General features: G+C 55.7%; 1 protein-coding gene across 10 annotated transcripts in view; it reads left to right on the plus strand.

Annotated features, from left to right (window-relative positions):
- Positions 1 to 134: 134 nt before the first annotated feature.
- The window catches only part of SEC16A (SEC16 homolog A, endoplasmic reticulum export factor), a 34,744-nt gene continuing 13,257 nt past the window's right edge, over positions 135 to 21,621 (plus strand). For 2 of the 10 annotated variants that reach the window (XM_035015437.1, XM_035015442.1), the window contains exons 1-16: positions 1,247 to 1,398; positions 1,787 to 1,909; positions 5,621 to 9,283; positions 11,119 to 11,255; positions 14,418 to 14,515; positions 15,590 to 15,716; positions 16,216 to 16,387; positions 16,485 to 16,659; positions 16,812 to 16,961; positions 17,963 to 18,105; positions 18,616 to 18,677; positions 18,798 to 18,936; positions 19,315 to 19,560; positions 20,620 to 20,717; positions 21,143 to 21,224; positions 21,436 to 21,553. In XM_035015437.1, coding sequence (XP_034871328.1) covers positions 5,690 to 9,283; positions 11,119 to 11,255; positions 14,418 to 14,515; positions 15,590 to 15,716; positions 16,216 to 16,387; positions 16,485 to 16,659; positions 16,812 to 16,961; positions 17,963 to 18,105; positions 18,616 to 18,677; positions 18,798 to 18,936; positions 19,315 to 19,560; positions 20,620 to 20,717; positions 21,143 to 21,224; positions 21,436 to 21,553 — 5,341 coding nt within the window. In that variant the 5' untranslated portion in view covers positions 1,247 to 1,398; positions 1,787 to 1,909; positions 5,621 to 5,689. Of the gene's footprint in view, positions 156 to 776; positions 986 to 1,246; positions 1,399 to 1,786; positions 1,910 to 5,620; positions 9,284 to 11,118; positions 11,256 to 14,417; positions 14,516 to 15,589; positions 15,717 to 16,215; positions 16,388 to 16,484; positions 16,660 to 16,811; positions 16,962 to 17,962; positions 18,106 to 18,615; positions 18,678 to 18,797; positions 18,937 to 19,314; positions 19,561 to 20,619; positions 20,718 to 21,142; positions 21,225 to 21,435; positions 21,554 to 21,621 lie in introns of those variants that run through there. The other 8 variants (XM_035015445.1, XM_035015446.1, XM_035015444.1 and 5 more) reach the window with 7 other exon arrangements.

Consider the following 21,621-nt stretch of genomic DNA (forward strand, 5'->3'; position numbering starts at 1 on the left):
GGGGGGGGGGGGGGGGGGGGGGGGGGGGGGGGGGGGGGGGGGGGCGGAATGCAATCGGATGGTCACCCCTGCCACTCTTCCCGCCCCCTGGAAGGAGCTGGAGCAAGTGGGAGCAGGCTGCTACTCTCCCCTCTCCCTGCCAGGCAGGTGTGCAGGTGAGCGGGCCGGGCCGACTGCTTCCCACCTTCTGAACCTCCCTTCCTCACTGGGGAAATGTGGACACACACGGCGGCACCGCCTCGTCCCTAAGAGGATACCCTCCACGGGAGGGCTCGGAGGGTGCCATCCACCGGGAGCAGCAGCCAGGCGCGGCGGCCCGGCCTGTCCACTGCACACAAGTGCCCGCTCAACGGCTGCGGAACGCCGAACGGAGCCCTGGCTTCCGTCCACGCGGCCTGGGGGCCGCGACCGGGCGCAGAGGCGGCCGCTGCCCGCCGGGGAAGAGCCGGGGCCTCGGAGGGGCTCGGGCGGACGGGGGAGAAGGACAGGAGCAGCGGGGCGTGCGCGGGGGTGGCGGCCGCACCGCGTAGGGGCGGCGTGGCCGGGGCCGCGGGGCTGCCTACAGGACGACTCCCAGGGCTCCGCCTCCCGAAGGCCGGGCGCGGACCGAAACGAACTTCCCGGGCAGAACTGGAACCCGGAGCCACCAGGGGCCGTGACCAGGCAGCCCGTGAGCCGCCGCGAGGTGCGCAGGCGCAGCCCGCCCCGGCGGCCGGCGCACGCGCGGTCGCCTCCGCCGGGCTCCAGCCCTGGAGGCAGTCCAACGGCAGGATGGGAGGGTCGCGCCTGCGCTGGGGCGCCGCTCGGCTTCTCGGTGCCGCCGAGTAGCCGTTCTCGGCCTCGGCCGCTCGAGACTGGTTCTTCACTTGGGCCTGACTGGAGAACCCGACTCTCTCCCATCCCAAGACGAGAAAAAGCTGGGAGGAAGAGCGGGCGCACCCAGGGCGACGTCCCCGAGCGGCCGTCCGCGCGCCCGGCCCGGCAGGTGGGCGAAGGGCGGGTCGCGGGGGGGCGGGTCGCGGGGGCGAGGCCAAGGGAGCGGGACCGCGGGACGGGCGCCGAGAGATTGGTCGCGGGCGAGGGCGGGGCCAGCGGGGCGGACGAATGGGTGGCCGGCGAGGGAGGGGGCGGGGCTAGCGTACGGGGAGCGGCGTCTCGGGAGCCGCTGCGATGGGCGGGGCCGGTGGGCGTGGTGGGCAGGCGTGGCGCGCGCTGACGTCGCGGTCGGACACGTCGGCGGCGCGGCGGCCGGAGCCGGATGTGCCAAGATGGCTGCTGCGGCTGTCGCGTCTGCGCTCGTCGCCGCAGCCGGGCCGGCTCTCGCCGGCTGCTCCTGAGCGGCTGGCCCAGGGGTCGCGGAGGGGCCGGCGGGAGCGTCGGCCGCCCCGTGGCGCGCCGGTGAGGGCCGGGGTCGCGCGGAGGGGAGCGGCCGGGCCGGGCCCAGCCCAGCGGACGGCGCCTCTCCCGGTGCCGCCAGGTGTCGGGCAGAGGCCCGGGGGCGGGTGGGGACCTGCGGGCGCGGGGCGGGCCCGGCTGGGCCAGGTGCGCGGCCCGCCGGCCGCCTTCTGCGCCTCTGTTGCCCCCGGCAGACTGACGGGGCCCCGCAGGCACGGCCTGCGCTGTGGCAAGTGCCCGTCGGGTGGCCGTGTTGACCCTTGGCTTAGCCCTGGGGCCCGGACGGAGGGCTGCGTTGCAGTGGCTGGCAGATAGGCCAGACCCGCAACGTTTAAAGAGCACAAACGAGTACGAGTTTCTTTAGCAGTTTTGCGTGTCCTTTGCCCGGCAGCGTCCGAAGTAGTTCCGCCTGCTCGGTTGAGCGATTTCTCCTGGGCCGCGCTGGTGAGGAGACCGATGAGCATCGCTGTTGCCCGTTGGGAATTTCGCGGCAGTGACAGGTGTTGCGGCGGAGGTCTGTCGCTTGTGTTTTACATTACGGGTTAGAGGGCTACGGAATAAAATTGCAGTCGAGTGGGCACATCTCACAGCCACTTAGAATCAGTTTTGCTGCTTCACCTGGAAACACTTTTATTTTTTATTTTTTTTTTAAGGATTTTATTTACTTATTTGACAGAGAGCGAGCGAGAGCAGGAACACAAGCAGGGGGAGTGGGAGCGGGAGAAGCAGGCTTCCCGCGGAGCAGGGAGCCCCATGCGGGGCTCGATCCCAGGACTCTGGGACCACGACCTGAGCCGAAGGCAGTCGCTTAAGGGACTCGATCCCAGCACCCTGGGATCAGGACCTGCGCCGAAGGCAGACACTTGACGACTGAGCCACCCAGGCGCCCCCAGAGAGAGACTCTTTTTTTTTTTAAGATTTTATTTATTTATTTGACAGAGACAGAACGAGAGAGGGAACACCAGCAGGGGGAGTGGGAGAGGGAGAAGCAGGCTCCCCGCGGAGCAGGGAGCCCGATGCGGGGCTTGATCCCAGGGCCCTGGGATCGTGACCTGAGCCGAAGGCAGACGCTTAACCGACTGAGCCACCCAGGCGCCCCTGAAAACACTTTTAAATGGCTTGGAGATTGGGCACGAGCTGCTTACGATTATGTGTTAAGCCCGTGTGTGCAGATGTTAACCTGAGTGGTATTTCCCACCCCAGATATGGCAGGGAGCAAACCAGGTCACACACAGTTGTTTCTAACATTGATACTTTTGCAAGTTGCAGCAGAACCAGGCTCCCTGCAGGTTTTTTTCCCCCCATGCCGTTTCTTAGGGTTCTGGGTGGTGTTATCTTGCAAACATAAGGCAAGAGGCATGTTCCTGTGATTCATTCACCCTAAATAGCAGTAGGTCCCAAAATCATCCAGAAAGCTTTCTTTAGGGTAGTGTGTCGATTTTAATGATTCCTTCTTGCTTCTGTAAAGCTCTTTCCTGAATGTCAGTGCGTGCTTTAGGATCTTTGTCATTTTTAGCAGTGTTTAGGCTCCCCTTTCTCTAAATGTGTTTGATTCTGTACTTAGGAAAGTTGGAGTTTATGGTTTCTTTGAGTGGAGTGTCTCATAGTCTGACAGGGACATCACACTCACAGTTGCCGTGAGGGAGATTGAAGGCAAATGGTAGACTCCCAGGTTCTTTCTGGCACTCCTCTTGGTTTACACACTCGTAGCTTGAGGCCGCAGCTCTGAGGATAAGGAGTGGGCTTTAAGTGTCTTGGTCCCACAGTCAGGAATTTATATTGGAAATAGGTGTGCTTAAGTATTTCCGAGAGATACAAGGCAGTCTACTTGAAGAGCTAGGTTTATGAGTAATGCATCTTTAAGAACAGCAGCTGGTGTCTCTGAAATAGTGCTTTTTAAAAAAAGTTAGATGACTTGAGGGTGCAGGATGACTTCCTGGCTGGAATTAAGTTCCCTGGGGTCAGGAGAGAAGCGATAGGCAGTTTTTCTGTTTGTGAATAGAGAAAAAAGATTAAAAGGATAATGTTCAAGATTGTTTCAAATGAAATTGGCATACTGGTAAAAAGCTCTCAATTATGGGTAGGGGGGAGAGTAGGGGATTCTACGTTATAGGAGAGTGATAGTGTTTGCTTATAAAATGGTTCTTAGTCTGGGAGTTGAGAAAATAGTTTTTAAAGAAAGTTTCTTCAAGGAAAGCATGTAAGTATAAACCTGTGAAATTTACATTTTGATAACATTTCCCTATTAAATAGCAGTAGGGATTAAGGCATCCCAGAATCTCTGTGAGTAGAACTTTGTAAGATGAAACCCAGAAGAAACCTTAGAAATTGTCATATTGCTTCTCTTACTTTATAGATGAAGTGACAGGGTCACAAAAAGACAAGGGGTGTGCCCGGGGCCATTCAGCTGGACATCCAGCCGTGCTCTCCCAGTTACACCTCTGCTGTGTAATCCTCTGGGCCTCTGCCATGTGTGGTTTTTCTTTTTTAAAGCTGCTTAGAATGGTGAGGGTCCTCTGCTGAAGCCTTACAAGGAGGAAGTCGTGTCTTGGGGGGTGTCCTGGGTGCCTCTGTTGCGCAGATAACAAGTCCATAGAAAGCTGAGCTGTAAACATGCTTTGTTTTGAAATGGCTCCTTATAACCCAGTGAGGTCTCCAATGCTGTTCCTAATATAGTCCATTAAATTTGAGTGAGTTTCGGAGTGCTCCTCAGTCAGAAGGGGTTCCCTGTTGGCCTAGGACAGAGCATGTGTGGGCAGTAATGGTAGTGAAGTAATAGATTCCTAGGACTAGTTTCCAGAGAGACATAGGAGCTTTCCTTTGTAATAGTTTTACTTAAAACACGGTCATAAGTGCGTTCTTATATCTGGCTATCAGAAAGATTTCCAAGAGCAAAAATTTTGTACATCTCCAGAAACGTGTGGGTTACACTCTGGAGTCCTTCCACGATTTCTCCCTCTGGTGTTTACTTACCCCCGTGATTGGCTAAACTTACCCTGTTTGTGAGGGTGGTACTAGGGGGAAGGACTTAACACATAGAAAAAGAATTTGTAAAGAGATGGTACCTGGGTTTTTGTCTTAGAAGTACAGGTTAACTGTTCAAGATTATGCTTAATGTATTTTATTTAGAAAAAAACCCACCACTAGCACCAGCAAGAAAAAACACTGTAAAGATGATTTTGCTTCTTTGTTTTCTATAAAAGTTGTTTTCGGCACTCTATTATTGAAAACTTCTGAATGAAGTCAGTTGGTCAGTTTTATTTCTTTATTATTTTCTTAAAGATTTTATTTATTTATTTGACAGAGAGACAGTGAGAGAGGGAACACAAGCAGGGGGGAGTGGGAGAGGGAGAAGGAGGCTCCCTGCCGATCAAGGAGCCCTACGCGGGGCTCGATCCCAGGACCCTGGGATCATGACCCGAGCCGAAGGCAGATGCTCAACGACTGAGCCACCCAGGCACCCCGAGTTGGTCAGTTTTAAAACTGCTTTAAGTTTACTTGGGGTTTTCATTCTAGGGATAGTTGTTACAGCTCTGGCAGTCAGAGGCAACTTGTTTTGCTAATGCTATTCAGGCAGTCATCACACAGAAAATGAGGGCTTTTGCACGGGAGCATAAAAGGCATTTTAGTATATTTTAGATTTTTCAGCTTGTATTACTCTGTACTTTATAACGCTCTTTCATTAGAATGGAAATACAAATTTTAAACTTTTGTTTTCATTTCAAAATTTAATACTAACCTTTGTGAGAAGTATGATATATGCAGTCTTAATAGAGAAGTTGGCTCTTTCGGGATCTGGAGATAATTTATGGGGCGATGTCAGCGTACCTGGTAGTAAGTCAGAGCAGCAGTTCAGCTGTGCTTCATCTCTGCCCTCTGGGTGGGGGCGTCACGGAGGCAGCAGGCATTCCACACGGGTGTTCAGCTGGGCTACAAAACTGAACCGCAGAGAAGGCAGTGACTTGTGTCAAGTCAGTCAGTGAGCTCCAGGCACAGCCCGCGTTTGCATCCCGATCCGGTGTTCTCCCTGTTCTTGCCTGTGCACGCAGCAGCCCCTCTGGGGCGCAGTTCTGGGCGGGAGGGGGGTGAGAGCAGGAGCTGAGGGACTGAAGATGCAAACTCTTAAGTTGTTTCCAGCCTTTCTCTGTTTTTTTAGTTTTCCTAATTCTGGCTGGGGAGTTTGAATATATGGATTTTATGCTAATTTCTTCTTTTTCTTTTTCAGTTCAAATTAAGGAAAACCTATATCCTGCTTCTTTCTGTAAGCAGCATCTAATTGTGCAAAAGATCAGTCATGCAGCCACCTCCCCAGGCAGCCCCATCCGGTGTGGTTGGGCCACCTCCAGCTGGGACTCCTCAGAGCATGTTCTGGTCCAACAGACCATATAGGAGACAGGCAAATAATAACGCACCCGTGGCTCCGATAACTTGCCCACTGCAGCCGGTGACGGATCCATTTGCTTTTAGTAGACAGGCGCTACAAAATACATCATTGGGCAGTTCGTCCAAAAGTAGCCCACCCATTCTGCAAGGCCCGGCCCCACCAGCGTTCCTTCAGCGCACCGGTCTGCCTATGCCTCACACAAATGCTGGGGATACCCTCCAAGGACCAGTGTCACAGCCCAGAGCAGATGGCAGTCTGTTTTCCAGTGTGCTGACCCCTTCAACTCCATCGGAGCCCGAGGTGAACAGGAGTGCCGAGGTTGCTTCCGGCTCAGAACCCGAAGTTCAGACTCTGCCATATCCTCAGTATATTCCAGGAGCGGGTGTTGACAGTTCTCACGGGGGCCATCCTCACACGAACATGCTTGGGCCCGATAGGCCCCTGAGTAGGCAGAACCCGCATGACAGTGCTGCAGCATTAGCACCAACCCCTTTCTTCCCTCAGCCTCGTCAGCAAATGCCAGGGCAGTGGGGACCAGGGCAGGGAGGCCCACAACCCTCAGGTCAACATTATTGGCCCCGCCCAGAAGGACCTGTTCAGAACGCGGTGCCTCACGCCTCCAGCATTTCTCACTTCCCTGCTCCGTCCAACCCACATCATGGTCCTGGCCACGAGCAGCTCAACCCACTGGTGTGTTTGCCAGGACCCTTAGCCAGTGATGGAAGCAACGAGGCGGCCTACCTACAAAGTGGAAACCATTCAACAAATAACTTTGATCCTGAAAATGCGTTCAGGCAAAATTCTAGAGCTGGGAATACTCGGGCGAGCCAGGAGCTCAGGCCAAATCCAGGAGTGAATAAAGAGCAGTTGCCAGACCTCACTCTCGTTAATCCCCTCGCTCAGGGAAATAGCCCAGAAAGCCATTTGCACTACCCCCCAGGGGCCGGGACCAGCCGAGCCCTGTCAGAAGTGGACTCTGGGGCTCTCTGCATGTTTTTCCAAGGTGGGGAAACAGAAAATGAGGAGAATCTCTCCTCTGAAAAAACAGGCTCTGCTGGTCAGTCTGACTTCGACGGCTTCTCCCCCAGCCCCGCGCTTGGTCATCCTCCTGCACATGTGGGAGCAGGTGGCATTTACCAGGCCTTTCCCAAAGGTTCCACCAATGAGGCCACGCAGCAGGGAGGACTCCCACAACCTTGTTTTTCTCAGTCTGCAGGCGCCCAGCCTGATCGGCCCCCGGCAGCAAGCGCCGCCGCCGCCGCCGGCGCCGGGTGGGGCAGCACAGCAAGGGCAGGGGCGCACACGGCCAGCAGCGTGCAGTCTGAGAATGTGGAAGACCTAGAATTCATTCAAAATCAGGAAGTTCTGCCAAGTGAGCCCCTGAGTTTGGACCCTTCCTCCCCAAGCGATCAGGTCAGATACGGGCCCCTTCCTGGGCCAGCCGTCCCTAGGCTTGGTGGTGTGGGCCACGCTGGAGGTGGGGGCCCAAATCTCGAGGCCCCGGATTCAGCGCTGCACCCTGTGCGGTCTGATGGAGCGTCAGCCGGTTACAGCAGCAAGAACCACAGGAATCTCCCGAGTGCAGCCAGGCCCCAAGAGGTAGGCACTTTCATTCAGCAGGAAGTTGGAAAACCTGAAGATGAGTCTTCGGGGAGTTTTTTTAAGCAAATTGATTCTTCTCCTGTGGGAGGAGAGACAGACGAGACCACCGTGAGTCAAAATCACCACAGCAGCCGGTCCCAGCCCTCAACCCCAAGCCCCCCAAAACCCACTGGAATATTTCAGACAAGTGCAAATAGTTCTTTTGAACCAGTGAAATCGCACTTAGTTGGAGTAAGACCCGTCGAGGCTGATCGTGCCAATGTGGTAGGTGAGGTGAGAGGGGCCACTGCCCACCAGAAGCAGCGTGGGGCTGCTGCTGCCCGACCCGACGCCTCCCCCGGCAACCTGGAGCAGCCGCCGGACAACATGGAGACCCTGGTCACGCTCCAGGCCCGTTCTCCACCCTTCTCCGTCCCTGTGGAGCCTGGCCACGGGCTCTTGCACAGCGGGGGACCGCCCTTGGAAACTGTGCTCCTGGCGGCGGAGAAAAGGCCTTTGGCCAGAGCCCAGGGAGCTTTGAAGTGTGAGAGCCCAGTGACGACGTTGTGGGCACAGAACGAGCTGCCAGATTTTGGAGGCAATGTCCTTCTAGCCCCGGCTGCTCCTGTGTTGCACGTGCCTGTGAAACCCCAGCCGTCGGAAGTGATTCAGCCTCCAGATGAGGGCGTGTCCGCTCCGCAGTCCCAGGAGCCGGGCTCCGGCCTCCCTCTGCTGAGTGGGGACAGCATCTGTGCTTCTGAGAACCTTGAGAATCCTCCCAAGATGGGAGAAGAGGAGGCCCTCCCATCACAGGCAAGTTCTGGCTATGCCAGTCTGTTGTCCTCACCGCCCACTGAATCTTTGCAGAATCAACCAGTCTTGATTGCCCAGCCTGATCAAAGCTATAATTTGGCTCAGCCCATTAATTTTTCTGTGTCCTTATCGAGTCCTAACGAGAAGAATCAGCCCTGGAGAGATGCTGTGGTCAGGGATAAGCCCTCGGCAAGCAGCCGGGCTGCGGGGGGGGACTCTGGAGATGGTGCTGCTGTGTCTGGGATCACGGCTGGCGCTCTCACCCACTCACCTCTGCCTAGCAGTCTCACGCACAGTAGTTTTCCACAAGTTCCTGGTACTTCGGAAATAGTTTCTAATCAGCCTGCTAATTTGCTGGTTCAGCCGCCACCTCATCTAGTTCCAAAGAACTTGCTTTCAGAAAGCCAAAAGATTGATAATGCAGAGAACGTTCTTCCTGAGTTGGTTAGTAGCCCTGCTGGAAGCACAGGCGTGATGTTAGTGCCCCCTGCAAACGCTACCTCAGTACCTACTGGTAGTAAGGCAGATCACTCCAGTCATCGGGAAGAAACTCCTGGAGCCCCAGACGTCACACTAAATAGGACTTTGGAAAATCCTCTAAGGATGTATAGCCCATCCCATGCTGACAGCTCTGCGTGTCGGCACACCGTCAGCAGTCATCCGAGACAACCTGGGCCCGGGCCACATAACTCAGACCATTTCTACCAACAGGTGACAAAAGACGCTCAGGACCAGCGTGGCCTAGAGAGAGCCCAGCAGGAGCCAGCACCGCCTCTTCCACAAGGGCCCAAAGCAACGTGTTCAGAAACTTCAAACCCAGGAAGTCCACCCTTGCAGGGACAGCCCCAAAACTTGGTCCCACCACCCGCAAGCCCAGCTCCAGCTGACACAGGTCAGCCGCTGCCGGCCCGGCCACCTCGGTCCTCCAGCGCATCGGTCGTGTCCACCAGCTCGAGCCAGGCAGCCATGCGGTCGGACCAGCACTGGCTGCAGCCGCCTCTTCCAGACTTGGCATCTTACTACTATTACAGACCCCTGTACGATGGCTACCAGTCCCATTACCCCTCGCCATACCCGGTGGAGCCTGGCCCGGCCCCCCTCTATTACCAGGTACGCTCAAGCTCTTGGGCTTGAATCCTGTGACCAGTGGTTCCTTTCTCTCGAGCTGTGCTCCTTGGCAGGCTTTTGTTGCTCAGCGCAGAAGTAAGTAGTGCTGTCACCGTGCAGAGTGCCGGTTCCAGGCGCCGCTGCGTGAGGCAGGCCCCCTGCTCACGGAGCTCGCTCTGCCCTGTGCGGCCCGTCTCTTGGAAGTTTACTCTGCATGCCTGTGTATTGCATTGCGTGCAATACCTGATTCATTTTTTCACGTGGCATCCCCCAACTTACATGGCTGAGAAGCCACCTGTTCCCTGTCCCACCGGTGGCTTCTCTGTAGAACTTGAGTTGTGGGTTGCACACTTTGGGAAACTGGGATAGCCTCCGCAAGCTTCGGTGTGGTTTTGATGTGAAAAATCTACCTGACGAGTAACAGGAAGTATAGTATTTGAAGTCCCTTCTCAAGAATAAAAACATTTAGAGAAAATGTTAGGTTTGGAATATAATCCTAGCAAAACAGCCAAGGGGGATGAAATTCCATAACCTCCTTGAGGGGCAGCAGCGGGGTGGGGGCGGCCACTGTGCTACGCGGAAGCCTTGCCCTTCACCGTGGCCCAAGTGCACGAATGTTGTTTAAATTGGGTTCTGTTCAGTCCTGTTACTTTGAAACCATATGGTTCAAGCGTACACATTGGAACGCTGTCTGCTTCTCGTGACTTGGAGTCCCAGCCCAGCATCACCCAAAGTAGCTGAGTTCACAGGAGTGTGGACCTCAAGTTTGAAAAGCACGGTTCTGCTGGGCAGGGGGGTTGGCCATCCTGGGGCCCTTGCAGTCAGAGGCGGCTGGGTGTGTAGGGCTGGTGGGGTTGGGCCAGGCGGCAGCCCCCATTGACAGGAGGCTTGGGTCTCCTTTGTAGGCTTTTGGCATCTTTGGGAACGTATGAATGTATGAATAGTGCACAACTAAGCACTGAGACCAGCAAATTCCAGATTCTGGAAGGAGCCCCAAGGACTCCTGTTGCCACGCACCGAAATTGATTTTCGATGCGCCCAGAGCCCACGGGGGCTGGCAGAGCGTGAGGGGAGCAGTGTACCGCTTTGGGTCCTTTGTGTAGCAACTCCGTGTGCCTCCCAGGAGTTCCAGCCGGAGCCCAGCACGCTTCCGTGGGCGCCCGCCCCCTGCTGCCCTTTGGCCTTGTTGCCACAGCCTGCAGCAGTGGTCAAGAATAAGTCTGTTTGACGTGATTTCTCCTCTTCAGGTGATGGCAGAGAGTCAGGCTCGTAGACCAAAGGGCTGATTCTGTCTCATGCCTGGATCGCCTCATCTCTGCTTCGGGTCTGCGCATGGCCGCTCCTTAGAGACAGAGCCGTGGCCATTCATCAGTCCGTTAATGGAGCCGAAAGCCTCATGAGAGTAAAATGTGATCCTCTCTTTGAGGCTTCCCCTGGCTCCAGGACCCACTGAGATGAAACCCTGGTTATTTTGCTTACCTGAGATGGTGTCTGAAACAGAACACAAACTTGTGGGGTCATCGCATCTCCACATTCGAGACTTCAGGGACTAGAAGCCTGGCAGAGCCCTCGAGAGTCTCCATGGTTCCGTAGGGTTTGCCGCTGACACATTGGCCATCTCCTGAGCAGGAGCAGGGCAGTCCCTTTGAGGAAGATCCTGCCACCTGCCTGTGGCTGTGGATTTCAGATTGTAGGCTTTCTGTTGTGCATGAGGGAAGCCCCACGTCCAGCGCTCCTCCTAGAGGGCCATCATCAGTGCCGTTTAGAGCTAGTGCTGGCTGCTCGACATGCTGTGTCTCTGCTGGTCTCTAACGTCGCACAAACCCTTCTTCCGGCAGGACGTCTATGGCCTGTATGAGCCCAGGTACAGGTCCCACGACAGTGCAGCGTCTGCCTATGCTGAGAGCTACCGCTACGCCGAGCCTGAGCGACCCAGCTCCCGAGCAAGTCACTGCTCAGACCGGCCACCTGCCAGGTGATGGACGTCCGTGTTGCTGGCTGTGGTAGTAACTTACTGATCTGAGGAAGACTGTACTCGAAAAGAGCTATACCAGCCTATCCTGTGTTTGTGTTTACTCAGCACGGGCAGAGCACAGGAGCACTTTGAAATGGAACAGGGCCCCACCCCCACCCTACCCCCAAAGCCACCTTGTCCTGTCCGCCAGTGCTGGGTCAGGGCAGACTCTTGGCGGGGTCCTCTTGCGGCCAGCTGCTCCTCCTACGGCCAAGGCGCGCACGTGGCTCTGGCATTTGGCTGACTGGGTGTTCAGGGCCCTTAGACTGGGGCAGCTTTGCCCGTGCAGACGCTTCCCTACTACTAACCGCAGAGGTGCTTGATTATTGGGCCAGAACACCTGCCCACGTCCCCTTCGCAGCACTGCCCCTGTGGCGGAAGGCCCCCGCACACCTCCGGCCTGCTGCTCTCTCTCGCTGACCAAGCACGTCTCGTTCTGTGATTATAGATGAGGGATTCTTTTTTTAAGATTTATTTATTTATTTTAGAGCGAGAACACAGAGGGAGAGAGAATCTCAAGCAGACTCCTTGATAAGCACAAGAGTCGGACGCAGGGCTTGATCTCCTAACCCTGAGATCATGACCTGAGCTGAGATCAAGAGTCAGACATTTAGCCAACTGAGCCACCCATGCGCCCCTGGGTGAGGGATTTTGGAAGATCACGGGCGTCACGCCTTCAGCCAACTAGGAGCTGAGGCGGGTCCCAGCCCCCACTCGGAGCCGCAGGGTGTGCGGCCTGTTCCCGGGTACGACCTTGCCTGCCTTCCAGAGCCTTGACCTGTACTCGCTCATCGTCCGCTTGGAGGAAGGATGGGTCACAGGTGTAGGTTTTGTTACAAGAGTACATGGTTTCTTGAACTTGTAGTAGAGGAGGTCTGATTGCCGATGGAGACTTTGTGCGTGCATTGCCTTTCAAAATCTTGGGGTCCTGTTGCTGGTCCTTCAAGGCTTTGATAGCTTGTCTGGAGACAAGGCTCTGTCTCTGTGAGCCTTTGCCTGTTGAGCTGGCCTCTCTGTGCATTCCTGACCTGCACGTGGCCCATACTTCTAGGAGCTTTATGTAAGAAAGTTCCCGAGGGTTTAGCTCCTGTATGGCACCTAGAAGGTGAGGTTTTCTGAAGTTAAGTGTTCTGACTCAGGGAAAGCAACAGGCAGGTGATTTCTAGAGCCCCGTAAGCACGGGGGAGGGTGCAGCCAGCGCACATCTTGCCATTCCAGTTTTCTGTCTGCTTGCCCACCTGCAAGTTAATGTGGTACTTCATTCTAAGAGGCCAAGAATTCAAGGTGGCCCCGTGCTGTTGAAAAGTCATCCAACCAGAGGCTAGGCCAGGTTACACGGGAGTGGTTCTGTCCCGTCTTGCAGTGTTTCTGTTCTCGTGCTGTCTTCACCGCTCACTTGTGACACCTCTGGAGAACACCCTGTCCTTCCTGCCCTGCTTCGGTTGGGGGGCGGTGTGTGCTTCTGCCTGGTGTGAGCGCATCCCTGCAGGAACTGCCTGCGGTGGGAGCATGTCTTTCATTTGTGTGGCTGTGTCTTTGCTGATGGATGAATGGGCCTGGTTGGTGAGGGCGGCGAGGAGGTGGCATGCTCTTGGTCCTGCCCTGTGTCAGATCATTGTTCTGAGCCCACTGCAGGTGTGCTCAGGGGCCCCCACTCTGCAGATAGGTGGGGTCTAAGGGTTCTCCTCCAAAGCCCTGGGAAGGGCCCTTGTTCCTATAGCTGAGCCATGGGAGTGGGTGCTCCTCACAGGCCGCCTCTGCCCCAGGAGCTGTGCCAGCCAAGCCCCCAGGCTCAGCTGGGTGACATTCCTGAAGGGACATGAGAAAAGTTACATTTTAAAAGTCAAATATTGTCGGGCACCTGGGTGGCTCAGTTGGTTAAGCAACTGCCTTCGGCTCAGGTCATGATCCTGGAGTCCTGGGATCGAGTCCCGCATCGGGCTCCCTGCTCGGCGAGGAGCCTGCTTCTCCCTCTGACCCTCCCCCCTCTCATGTACTCTCTCTCATTCTCACTCTCTCAAATAAATAAATCTTAAAAAAAAAAAAAAAAGTCAAATATTGTCTAAAACTTGTTATTAAGAAACAAAAATGCTAGTAAGTTCTTCTAAGAATCTTACCACCCCAGGGGCACCTGGGTGGCTTAGTTGGTTAAGCGTCCAACTCTTGATTTCAGCTCAGGTCTTAATCTCGGGGTCGCGAGATTGAGCCCCACACAGGGCTCTGGGCTGGGCATGGAATCTGCTTGACATTCTCTCCCTCTGCCCCTACCCCTCTCCCCACATTCACTGTGTCTACACGCTCACCCTCTCACTTGCACTCACTCTATTGGAGGGAAAAAACAAGAATCTTACTGCCCAGAAGTTCTGACAGCTGACCTTGCTAAGTTCTGCTTTCTGTGCGCTGACAGTCAGACTTGTAGCTTGGTCTTTGAGGCTGGTCTCCATCAGGCGCGCTTCAGGTCTCATACCGGTCACATTCAAGAGACTGACACCAGGGGCTGAGCCAGCCGCAGCCCTGCACCTGGGCGCACACCGTCCTGCGTCCAAAGGACACAGCACGTGGTCTGTGTGGATGGGTTTGACAGCTCAGTGCGTTTTGCTCCTGCTAAGTGTGATACCAGAAACTTGAGAACCTATTTGGGCCTTGCCATGCAGGACACAGTGCTGAGCACACAGAGGGTGGCCAGCTCGTTGATTCTGCATGGCACTTAAATAGGTATTTAAGAGATGGATTTTAAAGATTTTCTTTATTTGTTTGTCAGAGAAAGAAGGGGCACAAGTTGGGGAGCTGCAGGCAGAGGGAGAAGCAGGCTCCCCGCCGAGCAGGGAGCCCGATGCGGGGCTCCATCCCAGGACCCTGGGATCATGACCTGAACCGAAGGCAGACGCTTCACCGACTGAGCCACCCAGGCGCCCCAAGAGATGAATTTTAATTAGCTGTGTGGGAGGGGGTCCCATCATCTCCTTGTTACTGTTTCGGATCTGCCGATGAGTGTTTTTTCATGACCAGAGCGTTTTGCTGAGTGTCCGATGCTCTGGCAATCACATGTACGGCCTTACGTCTTGTCCTAGTCTAAGAAGCGAGTAGGTGAGTTGTTTTTAACCGTGTGGTGTGTGCTTTCAGGCAAGGGTACCCCGAAAGTTACTACAATTCCAAAAGTGGATGGAGCAGTCAGAGTGACCACTATGCGGATTATTACTCCGGCCAGTACGACTACGGAGGTACGTTCAGGATTCTGCACGGCTGACTGCTGGTGCGTCCCAGTGCGCAGCTGCGCTCTCTGATCGTTTCTTAGGAGACTTCCCCGTTTGTTAGTCCTCGTATGTTTTTAATCCAAGAGCCGAAGTAGTTGAAAATAATCTGTGCCTAGAAATAATTATATTGCTATTTTTCATTAGGAAATTACGATTTGGTTTAGTGTTAATGTCTCTTTATCACATTAGTAGTTTCCTTTGACTTTCTAGCAAAGCGTCGTGAGTAGTTCCAGAGCGGCCTTGTCCATATGTGACTACTTAAATTGATTAAAATAAATAAAATGGAACACCAGCTCCTGGGTCGCACTGGCCACGTGTGGTGTGCCAGTGACCTCCTGTGGCTGGCCCCGACTTGCGCGGTGCGGACGTCAGATGTCCCGGCCGTGCCAGGTGCTGCCTGCCGGTCTTGACGCGCTCCTACTGGGCAGCGCGTGCCCGTCGGTGGCCCTGCCGCGCCTGCTGTCCGGTGCTGGGCAGGGTCCCAGGCCCGCAGCCTCGCAGGCATCCCGGCACAGCCGCCCCGTCTGCTGCTTCCCACAGGCCTCTTTCCTTTCTACGATTGTACTGCTGTAGACATAAATTCTGCTCATACCTGCCAAAAGTGGGACTTCTAGTTTATAATATTAATGTATATTTTTTAAAATATTTTAGTTTTGGGGTATTTCTTAAAACTTTCTGGGTCACGTTAGAAGACACACGAGGGAAATTTGTAGTCCCAGGATTAAGTGTTAAAAGGTCGTGACTACGAACGAAATTTTAACAAAGATGACCTTCTAGCGTGTTTTGGGGTTCTTTTTAATCACGTGTGTTGAGAGAACAGCCAGGGGCCGTTAGGTGTTACACGTAATAGGCGGGATACCACCCGGCCCCTCTGTCTCACAGTTAACACTCTCCCAGGGCATGCCGATTTGTGGGAGGAAGGTTTGGTTCGTCTAAGAGCCTGGAGGCATGCTTCAGTCCTGGGGTGGTGTGGTCTCTCCAAGGGCCAGAGGAGAGTCTTCCCTTGCCTGCTGTAATCAACCCTGAATCCCCTGCTTACAGACCCAGGTCGCTGGGACCGGTACCACTGTGCTTCCAGATTCAGGGATCCCCGCACCTGTGACCGGAGGTACTGGTATGATGCTGAATACGATGCGTACAGGAAAGAAAACTATGCTTATGGCGACAGGTTGGTACAGTGCACTTTGATAAGAAGGGTTGCTCATAGCCAGAGCTTTGCTCCTGCATCTCTGGCCTCGTGTCTGTCATTTACCCGAGCTGCACTTGTGTTTGGGATCCTGGTGAGCAGCTGACACTGGGGTCACTGTCTGAAAGAGAAGGATGAGCCAGGCCCTCCTGGCAGTTTCCACTTGGGCTGTTGGAGGGGAACTGGCCTCGGCACAGGTGCTGGAAGTCGGCTCCTCTTCTTCTTGGGTCTGGGAGAGGCGTGGCCGCACGCAGCGTGAACTTGAAGGATGTTTCTCCAGATCTGAAGGCAGGGATTTGAACTTGGGCTTGGGATGTGGCCACTCTGCCAAGGGTAGGCTCTGACTGGTCTTCTGAGGGTCACCACCCTGGTGGGGTGGTGACGACATGGTGGGGCCTCACTGTGGGGTAGCAAAAGGCCATCGTCCTGGAGTCACCCACCCACACTCCCCTTTCCTCGCCTCTGTCCCTGTTTCCACCAGGCCCGAGAGGTACGATGACCCCTGGAGGTATGACCCTCGCTTCACTGGCAGTTTTGACGACGACCCCGAGCCCCACAGGGACCCTTACGGGGAAGAGGTGGACAGGCGCAGCGTGCACAGCGAGCGCTCAGCCCAGAGCCTGCGCAGCAGCTTCAGCTCCCACTCGCATCAGGTGGGGGCCCTCTCCCCCTCCCTTCCTGCGTGACCGCACACCCGAGCCCCCGCGTTGCCGGGAGTTGATTTTTCCCGTTTGCTCTATGTTTTCTCAGAGTCAGATTTACAGAAATCACGGTGTGACTGCTGTTCCCTATGAGGCCCCACACCCCCCCGGCTCCTTGCCTGGCCAGTATGCCTACGGCGCCTACGGCAGTGATTTCGGCAGTGCCCAGGGCTTCCCAGAGTACGGATACCCTGCCGACGCTGGCTGGCCCACCGCGGAGCAAGGTGTGTGTGTGTGGTTGGGGCCTGTGCTCTCGTAGGTGCAAAGGGATGTCGAGGCACACTGCTGGGGCAGCCTCCCGAGCCCCGGGTGACGGAGGGAGTAGCTTTCAGCTCGCAGGGGAGTCGGCAGTGGCCTGGCCTGGTCTTCTCTGCAGAATACGACTGCTGTGAGTCGCAGAGCTTGGCACAGCGGCTGCGAGCTGCCTGGCCTGTCCACAGTGGCCACGTCAGCGAAGCTCCAAGGACAGGCTCCCTGCCAGCTTCCTGGGGTGGCGGCGCTGTGTTCCCCAGCGCTGGCCACCTGGGTAAGCACTTTGTGTGCGGGAATTCCTGATTCCCCTTGAAAAGCTCCTGTGCGTGGACTTACCACCAGTGCCACGTTCTCAGCTCCTTTTGGAGGTGTCCCATCAAATGCTTTTCCTTAGAGGAGTGCAGCAGTGTGTGTCACGTCCTGTGGAAATCTCTCTGCACTTCAGGCATCCTGCCATCGTCGTCCTTGTCGGTGCCCCATGCCCGTCACTGCCAGGAGCCGGCCTCTGCAGAGAGCTGGGGACACGGATGCTCCGGTGGGGCCTCTGAGCAGCTGGCGGCCAGGCGCTGCTTCCGAGTAGCCTGTGCTCAGCGCACGGGGCTGTTTTAAAGAAGTTTTGTTTTAGAAGAGAATAGTTCTCGTTTTTAACAATGGAAACATTTTTCTTTTTTTTTTTTTAAGATTTTATTTATTTGACAGAGACACAGCAAGAAAGGGAACACAAGCAGGGGGACTGGCAGAGGGAGAAGCAGGCTCCCCGTGGAGCAGGGAGCCCGATACGGGGCTCCATCCCAGGACCCTGGGATCATGACCCGAGCCAAAGGCAGACGCTTAATGACTGAGCCACCCAGGCGCCCCTGAAACATTCTTCTGACACATACCTAAGTTCCCCTTTTTGATGGGATATTTAATAATTATTACCTTCCAGTTGAAAGCCAGGTCATCGTGACCAGTCTAACGTAGGATTCCAGCCATATGGGCACCTTAAAAATCTGTACTGTTAATCTGGTCCAGAAGCATTTTTTTTTTTTTTTTTTTAGATTTTTATTTATTTATTTTGAGAGAGAGAGACACACACAGAGCATAAGCAGAGGGAGAGGGAGAAGCAGACTCCCCGCTGAGCCGGGAGCCCGACGTGGGACTCGATCCCAGGACCCTGAGCTGACCTGAGCTGAAGGCAGACGCCCAGTCATCTGAGCCACCCAGGCGCTCCTGGTCCAGAAGCATTAAAAAGTGACAAGCTGATTGTTTCTTTCTCACTTTATTTAAATGTAGCTCCATCAAGACCAACTTCTCCTGAGAAGTTCTCAGTGCCTCATGTCTGTGCCAGGTTCGGTCCTGGGGGTCAGCTCATTAAAGTGATTCCAAATCTGCCTTCGGAAGGACAGCCTGCATTGGTTGAAATTCACAGCATGGAGGTAATTGCGTGAGTAGAAATTCTGCATCGCAGGACAGCCCTCTGAATAAGTGACCTTGGAAGATGTTTTTTTCCCATGAATCTTTAGTTCATAGGTTTTTTTGTTGTGCTGGGTCGTTTCTCCCCTCAGAGGTCAGGACTTTGAGTACCTGCGTCGGGTGTTACGTTAGACTTCGTTTCATTGCATATTCATTTTGTCTTTATTCGTGTTTCTGGTTTAGCAGGGAGGACCCTGCTCGTGTTCATCTTGTGGCTTTTGGTCACGGGTAGAGGAGCTTTGTGATCTGGTGGCAGGTGGGGTGGGGGGCCCTGTTCTGTGGGCCTGGCAGGCCTCTTCTGTGCATGTATTAGGGCCCTGCCTCAGTTGGAGGGGAGACGTAGAGTTTGAAAATCACGGCAGTAAAGCAGGCAGGCCGGCATGCTGTGAGGGCGTGGGGGTCCAGGGAGCCGGTGGATGCGCACCTGCCCCCCATGAGCTGCTCTCTCTCTGCCCCCACCCGTTGCGCCTCAGACCCTGCTGCAGCACATGCCGGAGCAGAAGGAGCTGCGCTCGTTCCCAGGACCACTCGGCAAGTACGTGCCCGTCCAGCAGCCCACGTCCAGCAGCCCACGACGGCCGTGCGGAGGCGGCTGCTGCACCTAGCCTCGCAGATGCAGTTGCTGCTGTCCATTGAGTGTGTGTTCTTTTTTCAGAGATGACACCCATAAAGTGGATGTTATTAATTTTGCACAGAACAAAGCTACAAAATGTTTGCAGAACGAAAATTTAATTGACAAAGAGTCTGCAAGTCTCCTTTGGAGTTTCATTGTTCTCTTGTGCAGACAGAACGGGGTAGGTTTCCTGTTGGCCTCCGTGTCCCGTCCCCCCCCCCCGCCCCCGCCCAGTGGATTTGGGCGGGATTTCTGTGCCAAGCTGTGGGACGGGAGCAGCATCCCTATCCAGGCGCTCCCTCAGGAAGTGTCTTGGTGGTGGTTTCGGGGAGGGGAACTCAAGGGCGTGTGGTTGGGTCCGCCTCTGTCAGCCTGTCGGGTCGTCTGTGGTCTGTCCGTCCTGCTCCTGGCCAGGTCGTGAGCAGTGGCTTGTGCGTGTGGGAGTTTCACGTGCCCATTTGAGGAGTCCTGTTGGGGGCCTCACCCGTCCCGGCACCCCCGCAGTAAGTTCCGTGTGAGGTGACGCGCTTTCTTCTTCCTGCCCCCGCGGCCCCTGCAGACCGTGGTGGGAACAGACCTCGCGGAGCTTTTGTTACGAGACCACAAAACTGCGTGGCTTCCTGGGAAGTCACCCAACGAGGCCAACCTGATTGATTTCACTAACGAGGCCGTGGAGCAAGCGGAGGAAGAGGAGTCCGGGGAGGCCCAGCTCTCGTTCCTCACTGACAGCCAGGCAGCTGGCAGCAGTGCCCTTGAACGGGAGACCGAGAGGTTCCGGGAGCTGCTTCTATATGGCCGCAAGAAGGTGAGGCCCTGCGCGGGCCCTGGCGTGCACGGTCCTGCCCTCGGGCGCGGCGGCACCCTGAGCCGGCGCCGCGGGCTCGTTCTGTGAAGGGCATCTGGCGTCCAGGGTGCCTGCTCCCGGTAGCAGAGCTCCCTTCCAGGGGTCGCCAGGGTGGTAGACTTGCCTGTGCTCGGCCGCGCCCCTGCTGCCTATACTTCTCAGGGACAGACCCGTGCGCAGGACAGAAAGCCGGCTGTCCTCGCGCAGTGAGGCGTGCGTTCACCATCTCTTCAGCGGGGTGTGCGCTGGGTGGGCGCCAGGCCCTGCAGGCCACAGAGCGCGTGCGCTGGGGGAGCTCCCCGGGACTGTGCAGGCCCAGGGATGGCCGCACCTGCGCTCTGGCGGCTGGGCTCTCACGGGCCCGGAGTTCTTAGGTCTCTGATGTCATGTTGTGCTTCGGAAGCTCGTATTTGGTAAACAGTCTTCACGTGGACATCGTACGACGGATCGGAACTGTAGGCTCTGTCAGGTTTGCTTAACGTTTCCTCCACCGCGACACGTCCATCTCCTTGAGGAGGCTGTCCTCTTGACTGCGACCCCAGATGGTTCTGGACGCAGGGGAGGCCGCGTTAGTAAAGGCTCTGTCCGTGTTGGGATGGTGTTCGTGGAGCCTCATGTGTCGTTCTGGAACTGGGGATGCTTGCCGGTGGCGTTGCTCACAGTGGAAGGGACAGTCCGAGGCGGCAGGACTGCTGCTCGCTCGTCCTTGTTCCTCATCCGTGTGCTCCTTCCGTACGCTGGCTGCTTGCTAGCAGATACCAAAGCAGCAAAGTCTTCGCAGACCCGCTGCCACAGGGACTTTGCAACTAGGGCAGATTGGGAGAAGCGGGCTTCTCCATCTTGTCTGAACCGGGCGCATGTGTTGGCAGGCCCGTGATTCACACCTCCCTTCACGTGCACTCCGGCCCCTCTCCCCTGCCCCCCCCCACCACGTGTAACGACACACGGGCTGTTGCTTCTGCTCACGTATGTCACCGAAGTTGTTCTGATAACTCAGGTAACCACTAAAATGCTTTGCAGGATGCTTTAGAGTCTGCGATGAAAAATGCCTTATGGGGTCATGCTCTGTTACTTGCAAGTAAGATGGACAGCCGGACACACGCCCGCGTCATGACCAGGTAGAGAATCTTGCTGTGTAGACTGTTTCTGGGCACGTCGTGCTGGCCCAGTTGCGCTGCCTGGGCAGCTCTTGGAAGCGCAGTGGCCTGCAGCCCTTGTCACAGAAAGCTGGGGCGTGTTCTCTGCACCATGCTGCTGTCCCACTGCCTCGGGCTTGCTGGGCCCTCTTCCCTGCTGTTGGACCGCTGAGGGCTTTGGAAACATTTTCTTAACTGCAGAGTTGTCTGTGCTTTGTGAAACCATCACGAATTCCTTAGTCTTTATTTCCTTTATTCTTTTGTTCAACTACTGGGCTTTGTGCACTTTGCCTGGGCCGGGCACCCACCCGACGGTCATCAAAGGGCCAAGATGAAACCGGGCTTGTTTCTGCTTGTCTTTTAAAAACAGGGCCGACTTAGCTCTTTCTCTCCTCGTATCTGCCTAGGTTCGCCAACAGTCTTCCGATCAACGACCCTCTGCAGACAGTGTACCAGCTAATGTCGGGGCGGATGCCTGCTGCGTCCACGGTCAGTGTGCGGGGGCTCCCCAGGGTCCCCGCAGCCCTGCTGCCTGTCCGGGCTCGCTCCTGTGACAGGTTGCCTCCCGAGGCCGCAAGGTCTGCGCTCTCTCTCGTTCAGGCTTCTGCGTTGTGCTCTGTGAGCTCACCCGTGACGAGATAAAAGCAACGCTCTCTTCAAGCATAAGGGTTTATTTGGTTTTGCTTTTTTCTGACCTCAGTGTTGCGGAGATGAGAAGTGGGGAGATTGGAGGCCACATCTTGCTATGGTTTTGTCCAACCTGAGCAGCAACGTGGATGTGGAGTCCAGGGCGATGGCCACCATGGGCGACACTCTGGGTAGGTCAGATGCAGGCGCGGGCATGGAGGTGGGGGCGCCCAGCACGCCTGGGCATGAGAGCCGCTGT

Source organism: Mirounga leonina, unplaced genomic scaffold (genome assembly GCF_011800145.1).
Source record: "Mirounga leonina isolate KUSES-001 unplaced genomic scaffold, KU_Mleo_1.0 Mir_170, whole genome shotgun sequence".
NCBI classification, from domain to species: Eukaryota; Metazoa; Chordata; class Mammalia; order Carnivora; family Phocidae; genus Mirounga; species Mirounga leonina.